Below are 17,377 nucleotides of genomic sequence, written 5' to 3' on the forward strand. Positions count from 1 at the left end.
TAAGAGAAATTTTGTTTATGAAAATATTAGTAGAATAAATTGGAATTTTTCAAAGAATTGATTGAAAAAAAAAGTTTCAAAAATGCAAAACTTATAATTTTTCATTTTTCTATGGTTGAACAATATTTATTTCGAATAGAATTCATTTTACAAATGAAAATTTGTGTATTGGCTGACGAAACTAAATGCTTTGCCAAAACCAATAACAAATTTGACGTCAATTATATCTCATTTTTTTTTTTTTTTTTTTTGATTCTGTTTTTCCTGTAGTGTCACACTTTTTGTGTAAACAAATTTTAAAATTTGGGAGGGAGGGAGGGGGGGGAAGAGAAAATTACAATTCCACGTGTTGTAAGACATTAAAATGTGTCTAAAGTCCATTGCACCTATTTATTGAATGAATTATTATTAACAAATGCTGTCAAAATCCAAAAAAAAAAAAAAAAACAAAAAAAAATTAATTAAATGGATTAAATTGTTTACAACTCACCATAGTTTAATAGCAGACGATTTAAATAAGAAAAGTTTTTTATTAATCAATTAATTGTTTTTTTGTCTTAAATTTTTTTTTTTTTGTTTTTTATGGTGTCTATTCCTGGTCAGATTGACTCATAATTGAAATTTTGATTTAATTCTAAGAATATTAATTTTTTATATTACGTCATTAAAATTATTTTACTTTAATATTATTTTGCAAAAAAGTTATTTAAACAACTTTTAAACTCATTCAAAAGGTTTTTTTCGTTTAAATTTTTATTAAAAGTAAACGAAAATTTCAATTTTAAATATTATAGTTTCTTCTGACACGACAATTTATGACCACATTAACTGAATATGTCTGTAATCCATTAAATTACTTTTAAAAAACTTAACGTACATTCATTAATAATTATATTATTATACTCTACTGAAAACTTATTATTAATAATTAAAATTTATCTAAAGTTTTAATTTAAGTCATTCATACTAATTATTAATCAAAAATTTAAAAAAAAAAAAATTATTTAAAAATCATGTCGTTTATGGTTATGACTAACAATAATTATAATTAAAACAAAAAATAAATAAGATTACCTAAATATTATTAATTTTTAAATTAAAAAAAAAAAAACAAAACAACATAATTCATTTTTGTTCATTCAAAATTGTTGTTGTTGTTGTTGTTGTTATTGTTGTTGATATTTTTCAAACTAAATAAAAAATATTTTTAAAAAAAATTCACCTAAATCTCATTTTGTTTGTTACTATAAAAATTTCATTAAGTGATTTCTTTTTAAAAAAAAAAAAAGTAATAATAAATTATTTTAAACAAAAAAAAAAACTTTTTTTAATCGAAGATTATTATTTACACTTAAACTTTAAACTGAATGTTTTTAAATTAACGAGCAATAAAAACAAAAAAAAAAAAAAAAAATTTTATTTTTTTTTTTACAAAGTTAAAAAATCAAATGAGACGATGGAGGATGAGTTAAACAGACTAAAAAACATTATTGAAAAATATGTGTTGAACTGTTGTAGTTAAATTTAGATCGAGTCGCTAATTGAGAAATAGAGGGGTGGCTAAATATTTTCTTAAATGAAACTTTTTTTATAAAAGTTTTTCATTTATAACAAATGTTATTTTATAATTATTTTTTATTTTAAAAAAAATTTATTACTATCGTTAAAGGTGGAGTGAAGTAACCATTATGTAAATTTTTTTTCAAATAATTTAAATTATACAATGAAAATTATTTATTTATTTTTATTTTTAAAAATTAAATTTTATTTTAAATAAATTTGACATTGAAATAAAATCATTTAATAATTTTTTTTTTCAAACCTTCCTTCCCATATTTATTTTCTCTAATATTAAAACTTTTTTTTTTTTTTACCTAAAATCCCGCCGTTTTTAATTTTTTTTTTTGCTTTCTATTGGTATTACCATTGAGTAATGAGATAAATTTTAGTTTTTGATCTTTGTACATTTTGAAATGTATACTTGTTAAGCCTGCTCTTAAGTTAATAGATGTCATTTCAAATTTAATTTTTATTTAGTTAAAATAATGTTTTCAGTTTTTAAAACATTTAAAATAATGGAGTTATCAACTCTGCAAGCTTTTAAATGTTCCACTTTTCCTACATTTAAAACCTTATCCCTTACAAATCCTAAACCTTTTGTGGTTCATGTTGAATTAAATCGACCAGAAAAATTAAATGCAATGAATAATACTATGTGGAAGTAAGTATTTCTCAAAATTCAAATTCATTTATGAATGAATATTTCAAGTTTTGTTTTAACATAGGGAAATAGGAGAATGTTTCAACAATTTGTCCAGTAATCCTGATTGTAGAGTTATTATTTTGTCTGGAAAGGGACCTAAACTTTTTACAGCAGGTTTTTTAATTTTTTCAATCTACATTATACCTAGATTATATAATTTATTTATTTATTTTTAAATTATATATATATATATATTTTAGGCATAGATTTACACGATATGATTTCTCTGGGTGCAGAATTAAGCCAACATGAAGACATTGCTAGAAAAAGTAAAATACTTTGGGGCTTAATAAAAACATATCAGACTAGTATATCATCTCTTGAAAAGGTCTTTTGCCTTATAAATTAATTTCAAAAATTATATTTTATTTATTCAAAAGTTAGACTCATCATTGCTATTGTTATTTAGTGCCACAAACCGGTTATTGGGGCTGTACATGGACCTTGCATTGGTGGTGGTTTAAATTTAATCTGTGCAACTGACATTCGATATTGTACCTCTGATGCCTGGTTTCAAAATAAAGAAATTGACATTGGTAATAATTTAATATCGATATATATTTAATCCCCAGATGCCATGATTTAAATTTAAATGTTTTAAAATTTTTATAAGGAATGGCAGCTGATGTTGGTACATTACAAAGAATGCCTAAAATAATTGGAAGTACGAGTTTAGTGAATGAATTAGCCTACACATGCAGAAAGTTTCCGGCATCTGAAGCAAAGGAAAGTGGATTTGTCAGCAAAATATTTGATTCTAAAGAAAGGTAACTAATTCTCAAAGTATTTTAATATTTAATTTTTATTTATTTTTAAAAAGCATCTCGTTTTGTTAATCAATTTATTATAATATACATTTTAATGCATTGCACAAAATTTTGTTTATTAATTTTGTCTAGCATGATTGAAGCCTCTCTCAAATTAGCAGAGACAATTGCTCAAAAAAGCCCAGTTGCTGTTCAAGTAACTAAAAGAAGTTTAATATATTCTAGAGATCACACTGTTGATGAAGGCTTAGAAAATATTGTGAGTTTTTTCTTAAAATTTAAATATAATTATATATATTTAATAATTTCACTGTAGTTTTGAAAATTTTTTGTCCATTTTAAAGAATCAATAGTTTTTGGAGATATAAAACATTAATCAACCTGTACAAAAAATTATAATGTGTTATTAATTGTGGTAAAAAAATTTTTCTTTTTCATTTCAGGCATTATACAATATGTCAATGTTACTTAGTGAAGATTTTTTAAATGCTGTAACAGCTCAAGCTACTAAAGGAGATCCCCCAGTTTTTTCAAAACTTTGAAAAATTTGTACTTTGATCTAAAGTGATTTTTAAATTGGACTAATTAATTAAAATATCAAATAAAGAAGTTAAAAAATTTTAAATAGAAATTTTTGGTGATGCCTTATTACACTTTTTTTTCCCCAAAAGTGAAAAAGTTTAATTTTTTTTTTTAAACTCGTGTTAAAATGAGAATTTAAAAAGTTTTATATTGTGAATATTTTCTTTTTTTTAAATTTTAAAATCTAAAATAATCCTACATGTATTAATTTTTGGTAAAACTTTTTTATAATTATATATATTAATATAAATTTTACTAAAATTAATTATTAGTTAGATGTAATTATTTAAAACACTTACCATTATTTGATTTATGTAGTATTCATAGTGAATCCTTCCTGTATCTGAATCTGCGGCTATTGCTAATAATTCCTCGAGTTCTTCTTGAGTAAAAGATTCACCCTAATAAAAGAAAAAGTTTTTAAATTATTAATATAAGTGCAAATTTAATAAAACAAAATCATTAAACTTACCTCTTTAGTTATTAATTCCGTTAAGTATTCTTTTGTGATGTAACCTTTCCTATCTTTATCAATAGTGTGAAATGCCTTTAGTAATTCTTCTGGACTTGCTGGTTGTAATCTTTTGAGAAAAAAAAAATGTTTTAATGTAATATTTATAACAAAAAGTTTGAGAAATTATAATAAAATTATTTACTTACTTTCTTTCAGTAATAATTTTAGTAACAACCGGAAGAAAGGTAGTGAGGCGAACACTGGATGTTTCATGATCTTCCACAGTTACCAAAATTTCTTGAAGTTCTTCTTCAGTAGGACAACATCCTATTAACAAATCACCGTATTTTTTAAAAACTGGATGTAAAGTTGAAATTGTACACAGCATAAATAATTTATCAAATACAAATAATGTTTATTAACCCATTGAACGTAGAATAGTTCCTATTTCTCTTACATCTACAGTTTGGTTACCGCCATGGTCAAATATTTCAAAAGCTTCTGTTATTCTTTTCTCTAATTCAGAACCCAAATCTGCAGTAGTAGAATGACCTTCCGAGAAAAAAATTTAATAATGAGTATCTCATAAATTTTAATTCATTCTTATAACTTTAAGTGCCATACTATAAATTTTTTTTTTTAAATTAGCATTTACCAAGATTACTTGACGTTGGATCCATTACGTAAAATATAGTTCAAATAAAAGTATGCCAACAAACAGTTCGATATCACCTTGGCAACTAAGAAAACGGGAAATTAAAAAAAAAAATTATTAATTTTCTCCAGTCATTTTACATTTTCTATTAAAATGCATTCTTATAGGCTTTTGTATTGTATTAATTTAAAGCATTACAAAACTTAATTTTTACAACTTTAAAATTCCGCGTATAAAAGGTAGAGAAAAATGTCGACAGTTGTTGACCAATTGGAAGCAACAAGATTCCGGTCAAAGAAAATGTTAAGGAATTGCCAATTGGAGAAGGCACGCCATGTTTTTGGTAAAGCAACCAATCAGACTTTTTGTTACAATTGCATCTGTAGCGTTTATGTTTAAGATTATTTTTCAGTGATCAGTTAACTATAATATATTTTGGGGGATTTGACCCTTACTCAGTGTTATTTTGACAAAAATTTTATTATTGGGTGTCTTTTATCAAGTGAAAAGTGTAAACATTCAACATGGATCCAGCCAAATTGAAAGTGGTAGAATTACGAGCTGAGCTTGCAAAACGAGGTCTAGACCAAAAGGGTGTTAAGGCAGTTCTTGTAGCAAGACTTCAAGAAGCATTAGAATCGGAAGAAAAAGGAGAAGAAGACGAGGACGAAGAAGAATATAAAGGTGTGAAATATTAAAATTTGAGATACTTTTAGGTATAGAGTAATTTTGAAAAGCTTACCGGCTACATTATCACGTCGAAAATTTTCTTAACCTTCTGGTAAATAAAAGTATTTAGGTTTACTCGTTTACCAACGTTTATTGTTTACCCGCCATTATTTTGTTTTGAAGCAATGTGAAGTCTGGGTCTGTAGGTATTTCCCTGGTATTTTTAAGTTTTCTTTATCACTTTGTTTAAAACGTACTTGTAAAACACCTTTCTAGTTCCATCTGAAAAAAGACAATTCTCATTTGAAATAAAAAAATTTTTATTTTAAAAATATTCTTTTTTAAAACGTGTAAAATACTTACTAAATTATTTTAAATTCTTTCAAAGTATTGTATCATATTAAGACCAATACAATTTCTAATTTTGGCGCCATATTTTAATAAAGAGATTAATACAAATTTTTACTTATTTATTATAATCTTTAAACTATGAAATATTATTAAATAAGTCAAAATTTATGTTTTTTTTATTAACATGTAATTAAAATTTAGTTTCTACTGAAGATGTGGAAGAAAATGCTCCTTTAAAAAATGATCCTGGAGGTTTAGATCTAACAACTACTGAAGATGTTCAAAGTTCAGAGCTTGAAGCAACTAACCTAGAAGATGATTCAGTTAATTTTTCTTCTCAGTCTGATAATCCTGAAACAAAAATTGAAGAACCTATTATTAGCGAGTTTAGTGCAGATGAAAGTTCAAATATAAATGCACCTACAAATGATGCAGTAGTAGATGCATTAGTTCAAAGTGTAGATTGTAGTGACTCTAAGTCAATAAATGAAGTTTCTGGTGCTAATTTAATTTCAACTGATACACAGCAATCAGAACAATCAACAACCATTGTAGATGTTACAAATGAGCCAGATATTCCTAAAAATGATGATGAATCAAAAGAAAATTTTCAAATTTACGAAGAAGATTCTTCAAAAAGTTTTTCTCATGAAGATAGTTCTTCAAAAAAAAACTTTGAGGTAAACACCTTTTGACTTTTTTCAGTCATTTGATTTAAAAAATGCAAGACAAAAATTCACAAATTATCAAAAACTTTTTATTTACTTTTATATTTTTCAGGACCAATTTATAGATACCTCAACTCAGCAAGATACAAGAGATGAATCTGAGCAATCTTTTCAAATGCATGATAGCTCACTTCACTTGGATGACAGTAATGCTCAAGATGCTGTAAGTTTCTTTTTAGTTCTTATATACTTTTATATTTTAAAAATTTAATAATTCATTAATATTACAGTTGGAGAATATGCCAGACAATGTAACAGAAACAGAAGATACCAAGCCTTGCCCTGAAATAATAGAATGTGATAACAAGGAAAATGAAGATTTAAAAATGGAAGTGGATGATACCAAGCCCCCTACATCAGAATTAAAAAGTAAACTTTTTGGTTATATTATTATTAAAATTTTCAAATTCTCTTTTTCAAACATAATTTTATCGAATTGTAAAAAAATTTTTAAACAATATTTATTAATGCAGCAATTAAAGAACCTGAAACCGAAGAAATCCGAACCGAGGAAGTTGAAAATGCAGAGATGAAAACGGAAGAAGAAGAAGAAGAAGAAGAAAGATCTCCTAAATCAAATGATAAAAAAGTTGACGAGAAAGATAGAAAAAATCGTTGGAGCGATTCAAAATCAAACGAAGCCAAAAAAAGGCCTAGATCTCCCAGTGAAAAAAGAAAATCTAGTCCTCCCGTTAGAAAACCGGATGATGAACCTGAATATGATGAAAAATCCGTACTGCTTAGTTGGTGTAAGTTTTATTAATTATTTTTTATAAAAATATTAATTGAATTATAAAATTAAATTCTAAAATCAAATTAAAAAACTCATTTTTTGCAGTCGATTCAGATTTGCACATGCTCATAAGTAAGGAAAACTTTTTTTCTGCTACTTTACTTAGCGACAACGGTTTTGGCTTTGTATGGGCAGGTGTTCGTGCCACTTACGGTTTTGAAAAAGGAAAAATTTATTATGAAGTTCGGGTTAGTAAAAATAGTAAATATAATCGTTTTTCTTTACCTAATGATTTTGAATTTCATTTTTTTTTTTTTTTTTTTAAAAAAAAAACGATTTTTAGATTACAAAGAATATAAAAGTTCCGTATTTGGAAAATGAAATGCATCCAAACATTCTTAGAGTAGGATGGTCAGTTCAAAAAACATCTTTACAATTGGGTGAGGAACCTTTATCTTACGGTTTTGGCGGTACTGGTAAAATCTCGACTAATTGCCAATTTCAAAATTACGGAAAGTCCTTTATAGTAAATGATGTAGTTGGTTGTTACTTGGTTAGTATTATAATTTTTAAAAAATTGTAATGACGTTTTTGAATTGAATTAAAGTACATACAAGTAAAGATTTATACATATATTTACGTATGCTAATATATTTATGCGATGCACATAAAAATTAAGAGTTTATAATTGCGTTTAACAGAATATGGATTCAAATCCAATTGAAATTTCTTACACTCTTAATGGAGAATATCAAGGTGTAGCCTACAATGTAGATCGTGAAGAATTGAAAGGGCAACCCTTGTTTCCTCATATTTTGACAAAAAATTGCTGCTTTGAAGTAAACTTTGGGAATCGCGAATCATGGGCCCAACCCTTGCCTGGATTTACAAATATTGGCGAAGTTCCACTTGAAGATAGAATACCAGGTCCAAAACGTCCGGAAAGAAAAGAAGATTGTGAAGTACGTAATATTTTACAAAAAGTGCGGTAAAAAAAAAACCATTTTCAATTATTATTATTATTATTAAAAAGTTAAAATTTTGTTTTCAAATCGTTTAGGTTATAATGATGTGCGGTTTGCCGGGTTCAGGGAAAACTACATGGGCTATGAAATATGCCGAAGAGCACAAAGACAAGATGTACAATATTTTGGGTACAAACGCATTGATTGATAAAATGAAGGTGAGTGCAATGTAATGATTAAACAATGTGGGGTTCATCTAAAACAAAAAATAAACTTTAAATTTATGTAGTAACTCAAAAAAAAAAAAAAAAAAAAAATTAATAAGTAACTTAATTTTATTTTACAGGTAATGGGAGTGCCCCGAAAAAGAAATTATTCCGGTCGATGGGAAGTACTGATCGAAAAATGTACTAAATGCCTAAACACGTTACTTGAAATGGGAGGCTACAGAAGACGGAATTACATAATTGATCAAGTAAGAAAAATTTAAATGATTAATTTTCAGATCGCGTTAAATTTAATGAATCTTAAATGTCTGATTTTGAGACTAACATGTCTACATTTTCATTTTGAATTTGAAAATTAACGTAAAAATTTTTTTTTTTTTTTTTGAAGTAAAACGATTTTTAAAGCAAATTAACTTTAAGTATTTGAGCATTTTTGACTCGACTTTACTTTTAAACTTAAAACTTTTGTTTTCTATCACAAATTTAAAGTTAATTTTTTAAACAAGTCGTCAATTATTAATAACGGTTTTTATTTTTTAATTGATTGACAATATTGAAATGTAGCCATGTTAGTATCTCAAAATAATACACGTGTCTCAAAATATTTTCTTTAAATTATTTGAAATTTTTCAAGAATTGGTTAAGTATAAATACAAGGTAAGTTACATTACGTTTGCAACACAGGCAAAGAACAGGCAAAATTTTATTTTTTTCCCCCCAGGAAAAAGGTACGTAATTTTTTTTTTTAACAGGATTTAAATTTTGTCGCCAAATTTATCTTCAATTAAAACCAGGTCAGTTTAATTTTAAGTCGTTCAGTCGTAAAAAAAGGGTCATTTTAAATATATAAAAATTTATTGAGGTAAGTTTACTAGGTAGATAAGTACCTATTAAAGTATTTTTAATAATGACAAAAAAAAAATGTAATAATAATTTTTCAAATTAAAATTAATAATATTTAAAATTATCTTCAAATATTTCAGACTACAGAATTGAAAACGTTTTTTTTTTTTTTTTTTAAATCGCTTAATTATATGATTAAAAAAAAAAAGAAAGTACAATAACTAAATAAATAAATATTACTAATATTAGTTTATCAAGTTTAGTAAAGAATATTATTTATTATAATATTGGGGAATTTAATTTACTACATAACTGAAATTTAAGATGACAAATAAGAAAAAATATAAGTAAGAAAAGGAGCTTAATATAAACCTTGGGCCAAATATTATATAATTGAAAAATAATTTTTTTTATAATTTATGAAAAATATGGAGAGAGAGAGAGAGAGAGAGAGAGAGAGAGAGAGAAAAAAAAATTTATAATTTTTCTCTGAACATTGTTCCACGAAAAGCACAAGTTAAAAATTTTGAAAATGATAAAATTATTATTAATAAGTCTTTATTTCGTATAGAATTTATTTTTAAAAAAAAAAGCTATTTTAAAATGTTAATAATTTAATGTTACAAAAATTAATTAGTCGTGGACTTCATGTATTGTGTGTTAACATCGTGAAATAGGTGAGTGGGGAAATTAGGTAGGGCGGGGGGGAGGCCGTTGACTCTGAAAAAAAAAAAAAAAAAAAAGTAAAAGAAAAAAATAAAATAAACCATGTGTTAAAGAACTTATCATTGCAGAATGATTTTTTCAACAGTTCATTTGGAGAAATAAGAAGAAAATAAACAATTATCCACAAACATTCCCTTAATATATATTCAAACAAATACACACACATGGTTAATCTGATTTGCTTGTTATCAACTAGACAAATGTATATCCGGCTGCACAAAGGCGCAAAATGCGCGGGTTTGAAGGCTTCGTGCGACGAGCTGTCGTCATTGTCCCAACAGATGAGGAACTCAAATCTAGGATTGCAAAACGCGAAGCGGAAGAGGGGAAAGACGTACCTGATAGCGCTATTTTGGAAATGAAAGGTTTGTTCCTTGATCTTGTCCCCGAAAAAACGGATCATGTGTCGGGTACATTCTAGACTCCGGTGGGGGGAGCTTGGTAATTTATGATCCGTTTTTTCTCGTCCATTTCCTCCATCAATTTTCCTCTTCAAAAATTGGTTTTTGGGTACTTGAGATATATTTGGAATCATTAGCGTTGTGAATTTTAAATAATTTCTATTCTAATTTTTTTTCTTTTTTGTCTTTTAAGTTATTAAATTTATTTTTTCTCTCACTCACTCACTCATTCTCTCATTTCTGACCGAAAAAATTTTTTTTTTTTTTTTTTTTTTTTTCAAATTTTAATGTATTCTAGTCGTCTTTTAATTTTTCCTGTTAAAGATTTTCGAATGACAGATTACAATTTTTTTTTTTTTTTACTGGGAATAATTAAGGCTTGTTTGAAAGGAGTAACCATTCGAAAATCTTTTTCCTTTCCATTCTATAAAAATCCTAAAAAATTTGACAAGATATTACTTTATTTTTATCACGTTAATTTTTTTTTTTTTTTTGATCGCAAACAAAGTTTTAATAAAAATGTGATTATTAAGTAATATCTTGGCAATAATTGTGACGACAATTTTATAAATGACAATATTTGATTTTTTTTTCAGCAAATTTTGCTTTGCCAGAAAAGGGAGAAATATTTAATGAAGTCGTGTATACTGAACTTCAAGAAGCGGAAGCTCGCGCATTAGTAGCGCAATATAACAAGGAAGGCAATGAACATGGGTTTTTCAGTAACAATCAACAACAGAAAAGGTTCCGAGCGGAGGATACTCGTAACGATAGAAGGGATTTTACTAACCACGGAAGATCAGACAGTGGAGAACAAAGGCGAATGGATAACAGAGGACGTCAAGATAATAGAGGAGGACATGATGGATGGAGAGACAGGGGATTCAATAATAGGCGAAGAGGTTATTTTTTTACTTTTAAATAGCATAATTAATGTATTGAAATACCTTAAAGTTTAAAAATTTAATCACCCACATAATTAATTATTATTTTTTATATTAGGTGATAATCGAGGAGGATGGGGAGGACCCCCGAGGCAGGGTGGTGGATGGCGAGATAATAGGTAAATATTATTATAATTTTTGAATATTTAAAATGTTATAATTTTTGTTGAATGGTTTTTAATTTTTTAAAATGTTTCAGAGGGGGTGGTGGTGGCGGCGGCGGCGGCGGAGGCGGTGGTGGTTGGCGAGGAGGTCCTCCTAACCGTTACAATGATCGGGGAGGTCATGGCTCCCGTGATATGAGAGATCGCAATCGCGATTACAGAGATAGAAGAGACAATCTCGGCGGTAATAAAATGCAAGATCGTCGGGGAGATCGAGACGATAAAAATCGCCAAAAACCAATGGTACGTGTTAACATTTCTAAGCTTTATTGCTTTTTTTTTTTTTTTTTTTTTTTTTTTTTAAACATAATCAACATAAACGTGTATTATTTTAAAAGCAGCAGGGGCAAATGGCGAATTGGAGCAGTCAATCCCAAGGTTATAATCAAGGCTGGGGCCAAAACTATGGAAATCAAGCTTGGAGTAATTGGAATCAAGGATATAATCAACAACAATGGAAAAATTATGGTCAACCGCCGCAACAGGTAAACTTTAGAAATATATAAATTAATTAAAGATGTTTGTTTAATAATAAATTATTTATCTAAAAGACAAACAAAGAAAATTTGGAGAAAATTTCTAGCTTATTTCTTATTTATAGGCTTGGAGCCAACAAGGATGGGGTAATCAAGGCTGGGGAAATACCGGTTGGAACCAACAGTACTATAATCAATATCAGCAAAATTGGTCGCAACAACAACAAACCCAGGGCGTTTCTGCCAATACGGATTCTTCTCAAGGATCTGGATCTGACAATTCAGCGATGGCTGCGGCTTATGCCAGCTACGGTCAAACAACTACAACACAGGTAAATAATAGAGAATAAAAAAAAGTTTTTTTAACTATTGCATAGGTTGTTTTAAAACTTAAAATGATGTTAAAGGCTGGTTCTTGGCCGGGATATACCACTGTTGGCAGTTCGGGTTACGCTAGTGTCGGCTCTTCTGGTGGTTCTGGCATTGGTGGAAGCGGATCAGGAGGAAACTCAGCTGGATCTGGAGTTGCATCTTACAGTACAATGCAAAAACAGTAATTTTCTTTTTTTTTTGATCCTATTTATAAAATTACTAAATTTTTAACACGGTGCAAATCAAAAATCTCTTTGGAACAGAAAAGAAAAGTTTTTACCGAAATTTTTTTTACATTCCAGTTAATCAGAAAATGGAACCTACCTACCTACCTACCTACCTACCTACCTACCTCAATCTTATTCTAATACGTTCTACTTACTATAATTATTTTTAAACCGGTTAAATTCGTAAGAATTCCCTGTCGACTATTCTCCGCAATCTGAAAATAAAAAAAAAAAAAAAAAAGGTCAATTTTAATAAATTAACATAATTAGGATTAGATTATTAGGTTTTTATAATAAAACATTTTACAACAATTTAAAAATCTTTTCAATTGGTATTTTTGTTTTTTTTCTTCTTCTAATTATTTATAATATTAAACTAAATTATTTTTTAGTAAGTTAACGGGATTTGTTTAATTGCATGGATAAATTTTTTTGTTTTTTTTTTTTTTCAGGTATCGTCAAGATCCTAGAAAATCTTCATGAAAATATCAACCGCCAACGTCAACGTTTTCACTCATTAAATTAATGTCTTGCAAGATTTCGACATAGCTTTGGAATATAGGTCCCCTATTAAAATGGATGGCCATAACTAAATTTTTCCCCCCGCCTCCTCCTCCTCCCCCCGCCCCGCCCCCTTCTTTTCTTTCTTCTTAAAATGCAATTAAAATTTTTGATTCCACTACAATAAGGTGTTTGTTTGCAATTTTTCTTTCTTTCAATTTGAATGAATGAATGAATGAAAGAAGTAGTAAAATAGTTAATATTTTAATGAATTGACACGAAATCTACATAACGTGAATTTATAACAATGACTTTACAGTGAAATTTATGTTGTACATTTAATTATAAATTTAAAAAAAAAAAAAAATTAATTAATTTCTCAGTGAAATTAAAAATTTAAATTTTACTTATAAAATTTTTTAAGTAAATTTTTTCAAATGAATAGTTTTAATTCTTGTTTCGATGGCATAAAAGGTATTGTGACAAAAAAAAAAAAAAGCCATTTAATGTGTAGTTTTAAATTGTGACATAAGGTAGTTTAACAACATTTTATATAGAAATATTTATATTAAAGAGAAATTAATAATAATAATAATAATAATAAAAAAAAAAAGGTGGTTAATTATTTATTGAATTTTTTTTCTATTTTAAAAAGAAGAATTAAGTTAAAAAAATTTTTTTAGCTTGTAATTTTCCTTCATTAAAACTTTCATTTTTAAAATTATAATTATTTAAACATATTAAAAAAAAAAAAAATACATCAAATTCATGCACATGCTTTATGAATTTATTATTTAGTGCCTTTGTTTTGTTCTAGAATTGAAAACAAAAATTTTCAAAAATAAATATATAAATTTTAATAATTTTTATTGTATTTTGTATAATGTTGTAATGTAGTAAATAATTGTATGATGCTTACAAACATAAAGAAACCGTTAAAAAATACAGTTAAAAAAAAAAAAACTTGTACATGTGTAAGTATTAAAATAGACGATCACCGAGATGGGGATCAACAACCCCCAGTGGCAAACATTGAATGCTCTTCGCATCCTGGTTTCTGTGTTTTAGATGATAGTGGAACATGCACAAAACGTGAAAGTGCCATTCACTGTGCAGAAGTTTCCCTTAAGTCACTGGGGCAAACATTATTATTAAAAAAAGAAGAAGAAGAATGCAAAAATAAATGTGACGGTAGTGGTTGCAATAGTAGAAAACTTCATCATTATAAAATTGATTTAAATAATTCTAACGAAACTGGATTAGCTGCTGATAAACAATGTCAAACTTGCGGAAGTGAATGTAGTCCTGCCACTTGTAATAAAAGATCTAGACAATATTTTATTAGCTGGGATAAAATCAGATCTAAAATAATTATTTTTATAGTTTTAGCTTTTGTTGTGTGGCTTAGCGTTTACACTGCGTTGTCATTAACTTCCAATTTATAAATCTATTGTAAATTTAAATGTTCCAATTACAAATAGTCAATCATTTAATTTAAATAAAAAAATTTTTTAAATATATATTTCAAAAAAAGAGGCCCGCTTAATTATTGATACAGAAACGAGAAAAACATTTTCATAGCTCAGCAGAATTAAAAATTTTTGTTAATTAATGGCAAAATAAATCAAAAGCGTTATTTACAGTGTTTGAGAAATCAGGTTATTGACCGTTTGGCGACATTTATCTCCGTTTAAACAATTCATGCGGCATGAATTGTTATAAAAAGTTTTGTTTGTTTTTATGAAAAATAAACGTATATAACAAATACCTAGATTGTTTTTAATAATGGCTAAAGATATTAGAATAGTTGAACAAGTTGACAGTCAAATTGCAGCCAAGAAAAGGAGAGTGGCCAAGGGAAACACGACTAACGAAACCACTGTAAATCCATCAAAATCGCCTGAAATTGATTTATACGATGAAGTAGTTGAATTTGAAGAAAAAGAAGCTAAAGAAAGAGATGTTTTGGAAGATTCAAAGCTGTATTTGGAAATATGCTCTGAAATAAGAACATTACTAATGGAAATAGCTGACTTGAAAGCTCAAAACAGTGATACATCATCTGCTTTGATAAAAGAAAAAAGGATTGAAGCTTCTTTGAAAATACTAATGCTTAAAAAATTGAATCGCCTTGAAAAAGTAAGAACAAAAGAAAGTAGAGTGGCATTGCAAATAGCTCGAGAACAAGTTGATAGTGATCATCTACATTTACAAAATATGCTTTACGAAGTACTTCACTTAACTAAAGAAGTTAAAAAATGTCTTGAATTTAAATCAAAAGATGAAGAAATGGATTTGGTTCCAATTGAAGAATTTTATGCTAATGCTCCAGAATCAATATCTAAACCAGAAATAACAAAAACAAATGACCACGAATTAAAATTAGCAAGACTGCAATGGGAACTTGTTCAAAGAAAAGATTTAGCTGCACAATGTCAAAAGTTAGAAGCTAGTAAAGAAGTTGTTGCCAAAGAGATTGAAACAAAGAAAGAACAATTGAACAATTTAGCTCCTACCCTCAAAAATATTTTAGATGCTACAAAACCATTACAAGAATATCTAGCCATGCCTAACGACAAGAGTAGAAAATTAATGGATTTAGTTTATCTTTTACCCAAACCTCTTTATGTATTATTTGTACAATTGGATGCATACAGTCAAGTTGTTAAATGGGTAAGTTAAACATTTTTTTTTATTTGGTATTTAATAATCTTAATTTATCATTGTTAATAAGAATAATTTACCGCAGGTAAATGTTAGTATTAAAGGAGAGTGTGATAAGACATCAGCAGAAGAATCACATTTAGATGACATTTCATCTGATGACTCAGATTCAGATGATGCTGATTTATCACATAGAAGAAAGACAAATTTTCAAGGTATAAAAACGAAAAATTTTTTAAATTTATTTTTAATTTTAATTATTTTCAATATTTATTATTAAAAAAATTTTATGTTTTTTATTAAAGATCGGAGAAAATCTGGTGCTGGAAATAGTTCTGATAGAATTGAACAGAAAAAAAATGAATGTTTAAAAAAACATCCGTTGACGCTATTATTAAAAATTACATTAAAAACTGGAGAAGTATTAATGATAGAATTTCAATGGCTGGTGGTATTAGAAATAATATGTGTGATTCCATCGACTACACTCAATGAATCTTTTGGAATTGCTGCTGATGACTTATTAGCCCCCCGAAATATCCTTTCATATTTATTTTCAGGTTTGTAATACAAAATACGAGTAACTTGTGAAGTTTTTAAATAAATTTAAAAAAGAAAAAATTATTAAAATATGTAATTAAGAATATAACAAATTATTTAATTAATTTTATATTTTTTAGGAGATTCAGGAGAATCTTGTCCTAATCCTAGTGCCTATTATCAATTGCACAGAGCCGGATTAGATTCATTACCGAATGAAAATTCAGATTTAGGAATACCTTATAAATGGGCTCAAGAACTTTGCGGAATCGATATATTACCCTCATCTCCAGAAGTTGTCATTAACATATCTCAAAAGAACTTGGAAAGTACGTTGAAAAAAATTAAAAATCGTTTTCAAAACCGCCTTTCTCTTGCCAGAGAAATTTACAATTTGGAAACCGGATACTCAATAACGCATAAAAAAATATCATCAACTCTAACATCTTTCCTAACTATAACTCTACAGGAATTTTCTAAAATCCCAACAGCTCAACAAATAATTAAAGAAAACATTGTAGACAACAGTTTTATGTTTTATAAAGCGATGCTGAGTTTGAATCCGACAAAATTTATTGCTTACATAGCGGTGAGTCCAAATTATCCTCAAGAATATCCATTAATTTTAATCGAATTTATTCACAAGACAAATTATAATTCGTTAAATTTAAACGGATTACGAGATTTGGAAAAGGAAATAAACGTTTTTCCGGATGATCCACCGGAAGAAATAAAAGACGACAATTGCGTTTTATTACGACAAATAAGAAAATTATTTTATTCCATTGAAATTTTTGCTCACATTGAAATATCAAAAGAAACCAATGTACAAGCGACATATTTTAGAGATACTCAAGGTAGAAGTCGTAGTCATCCATACAAGTATATTTCATCGGGAGGAGGGATTTATATACAGCGATAAAATTTAATACAAATTAATAAATTAAGTTATAAGAAAGAATTATTGTTAAATTATATAACAAACCGAAAAAATTAATTTCCTGTTATAATATTTATTATTATTATTATTATGTTAAAAAAAAGTTAGTTTTAAATGTGTGAAAAAAAAAAAAAAAAAAACTGATTACTTTTAATTTTTGTCAATGGAAAAAGCAAAAAAAGAAT

The 17,377-nt window shown here is 27.2% G+C and overlaps 5 protein-coding genes across 5 annotated transcripts in view; 4 read left to right on the plus strand and 1 right to left on the minus strand.

Moving 5' to 3' along the window:
- Nucleotides 1-2,075: 2,075 nt before the first annotated feature.
- Phum_PHUM163900 (delta3,5-delta2,4-dienoyl-CoA isomerase, putative) lies at nucleotides 2,076-3,572 on the plus strand (the record flags this gene model as incomplete). The annotated part of the gene is made up of 7 exons (XM_002424891.1): nucleotides 2,076-2,221; nucleotides 2,286-2,377; nucleotides 2,464-2,591; nucleotides 2,673-2,799; nucleotides 2,877-3,030; nucleotides 3,163-3,289; nucleotides 3,474-3,572. 7 exons carry the CDS (start codon nucleotides 2,076-2,078, stop codon nucleotides 3,570-3,572), a joined length of 873 nt encoding a protein of 290 aa, XP_002424936.1.
- A 350-nt stretch (nucleotides 3,573-3,922) lies between these two features.
- On the minus strand, nucleotides 3,923-4,746 carry Phum_PHUM163910 (calmodulin, putative; the record flags this gene model as incomplete). The annotated part of the gene is made up of 5 exons (XM_002424892.1): nucleotides 3,923-3,961; nucleotides 4,085-4,193; nucleotides 4,273-4,393; nucleotides 4,490-4,618; nucleotides 4,722-4,746. 5 exons carry the CDS (start codon nucleotides 4,744-4,746, stop codon nucleotides 3,923-3,925), a joined length of 423 nt encoding a protein of 140 aa, XP_002424937.1.
- A 499-nt stretch (nucleotides 4,747-5,245) lies between these two features.
- Phum_PHUM163920 (E1b-55kD-associated protein, putative) lies at nucleotides 5,246-13,030 on the plus strand (the record flags this gene model as incomplete). The annotated part of the gene is made up of 18 exons (XM_002424893.1): nucleotides 5,246-5,405; nucleotides 5,955-6,421; nucleotides 6,522-6,632; nucleotides 6,706-6,838; nucleotides 6,943-7,212; nucleotides 7,308-7,450; nucleotides 7,546-7,755; nucleotides 7,904-8,164; nucleotides 8,263-8,385; nucleotides 8,514-8,642; nucleotides 10,160-10,328; nucleotides 10,961-11,266; nucleotides 11,367-11,427; nucleotides 11,508-11,715; nucleotides 11,814-11,957; nucleotides 12,074-12,280; nucleotides 12,326-12,501; nucleotides 13,000-13,030. 18 exons carry the CDS (start codon nucleotides 5,246-5,248, stop codon nucleotides 13,028-13,030), a joined length of 3,309 nt encoding a protein of 1,102 aa, XP_002424938.1.
- Nucleotides 13,031-13,485: 455 nt separating this feature from the next.
- On the plus strand, nucleotides 13,486-14,493 carry Phum_PHUM163930 (uncharacterized protein; the record flags this gene model as incomplete). The annotated part of the gene is made up of 2 exons (XM_002424894.1): nucleotides 13,486-13,522; nucleotides 13,946-14,493. The coding sequence occupies 2 exons, from the start codon at nucleotides 13,486-13,488 to the stop codon at nucleotides 14,491-14,493; spliced, it is 585 nt and encodes a 194-aa protein (XP_002424939.1).
- A 340-nt stretch (nucleotides 14,494-14,833) lies between these two features.
- Phum_PHUM163940 (protein C22orf19, putative) overlaps nucleotides 14,834-17,377 on the plus strand; it is a gene marked incomplete at both ends in the record, with an annotated part of 3,063 nt that continues 519 nt past the window's right edge. The window contains 4 exons of the mRNA XM_002424895.1: nucleotides 14,834-15,721; nucleotides 15,798-15,927; nucleotides 16,018-16,272; nucleotides 16,393-17,134. Of these exons, the coding sequence (XP_002424940.1) occupies nucleotides 14,834-15,721; nucleotides 15,798-15,927; nucleotides 16,018-16,272; nucleotides 16,393-17,134 (2,015 nt within the window). The remainder of the gene's footprint in view (nucleotides 15,722-15,797; nucleotides 15,928-16,017; nucleotides 16,273-16,392; nucleotides 17,135-17,377) is intronic.

Source organism: Pediculus humanus, genomic scaffold, assembly GCF_000006295.1.
Source record: "Pediculus humanus corporis 1103172107512 genomic scaffold, whole genome shotgun sequence".
Classification (NCBI taxonomy): domain Eukaryota; kingdom Metazoa; phylum Arthropoda; class Insecta; order Psocodea; family Pediculidae; genus Pediculus; species Pediculus humanus.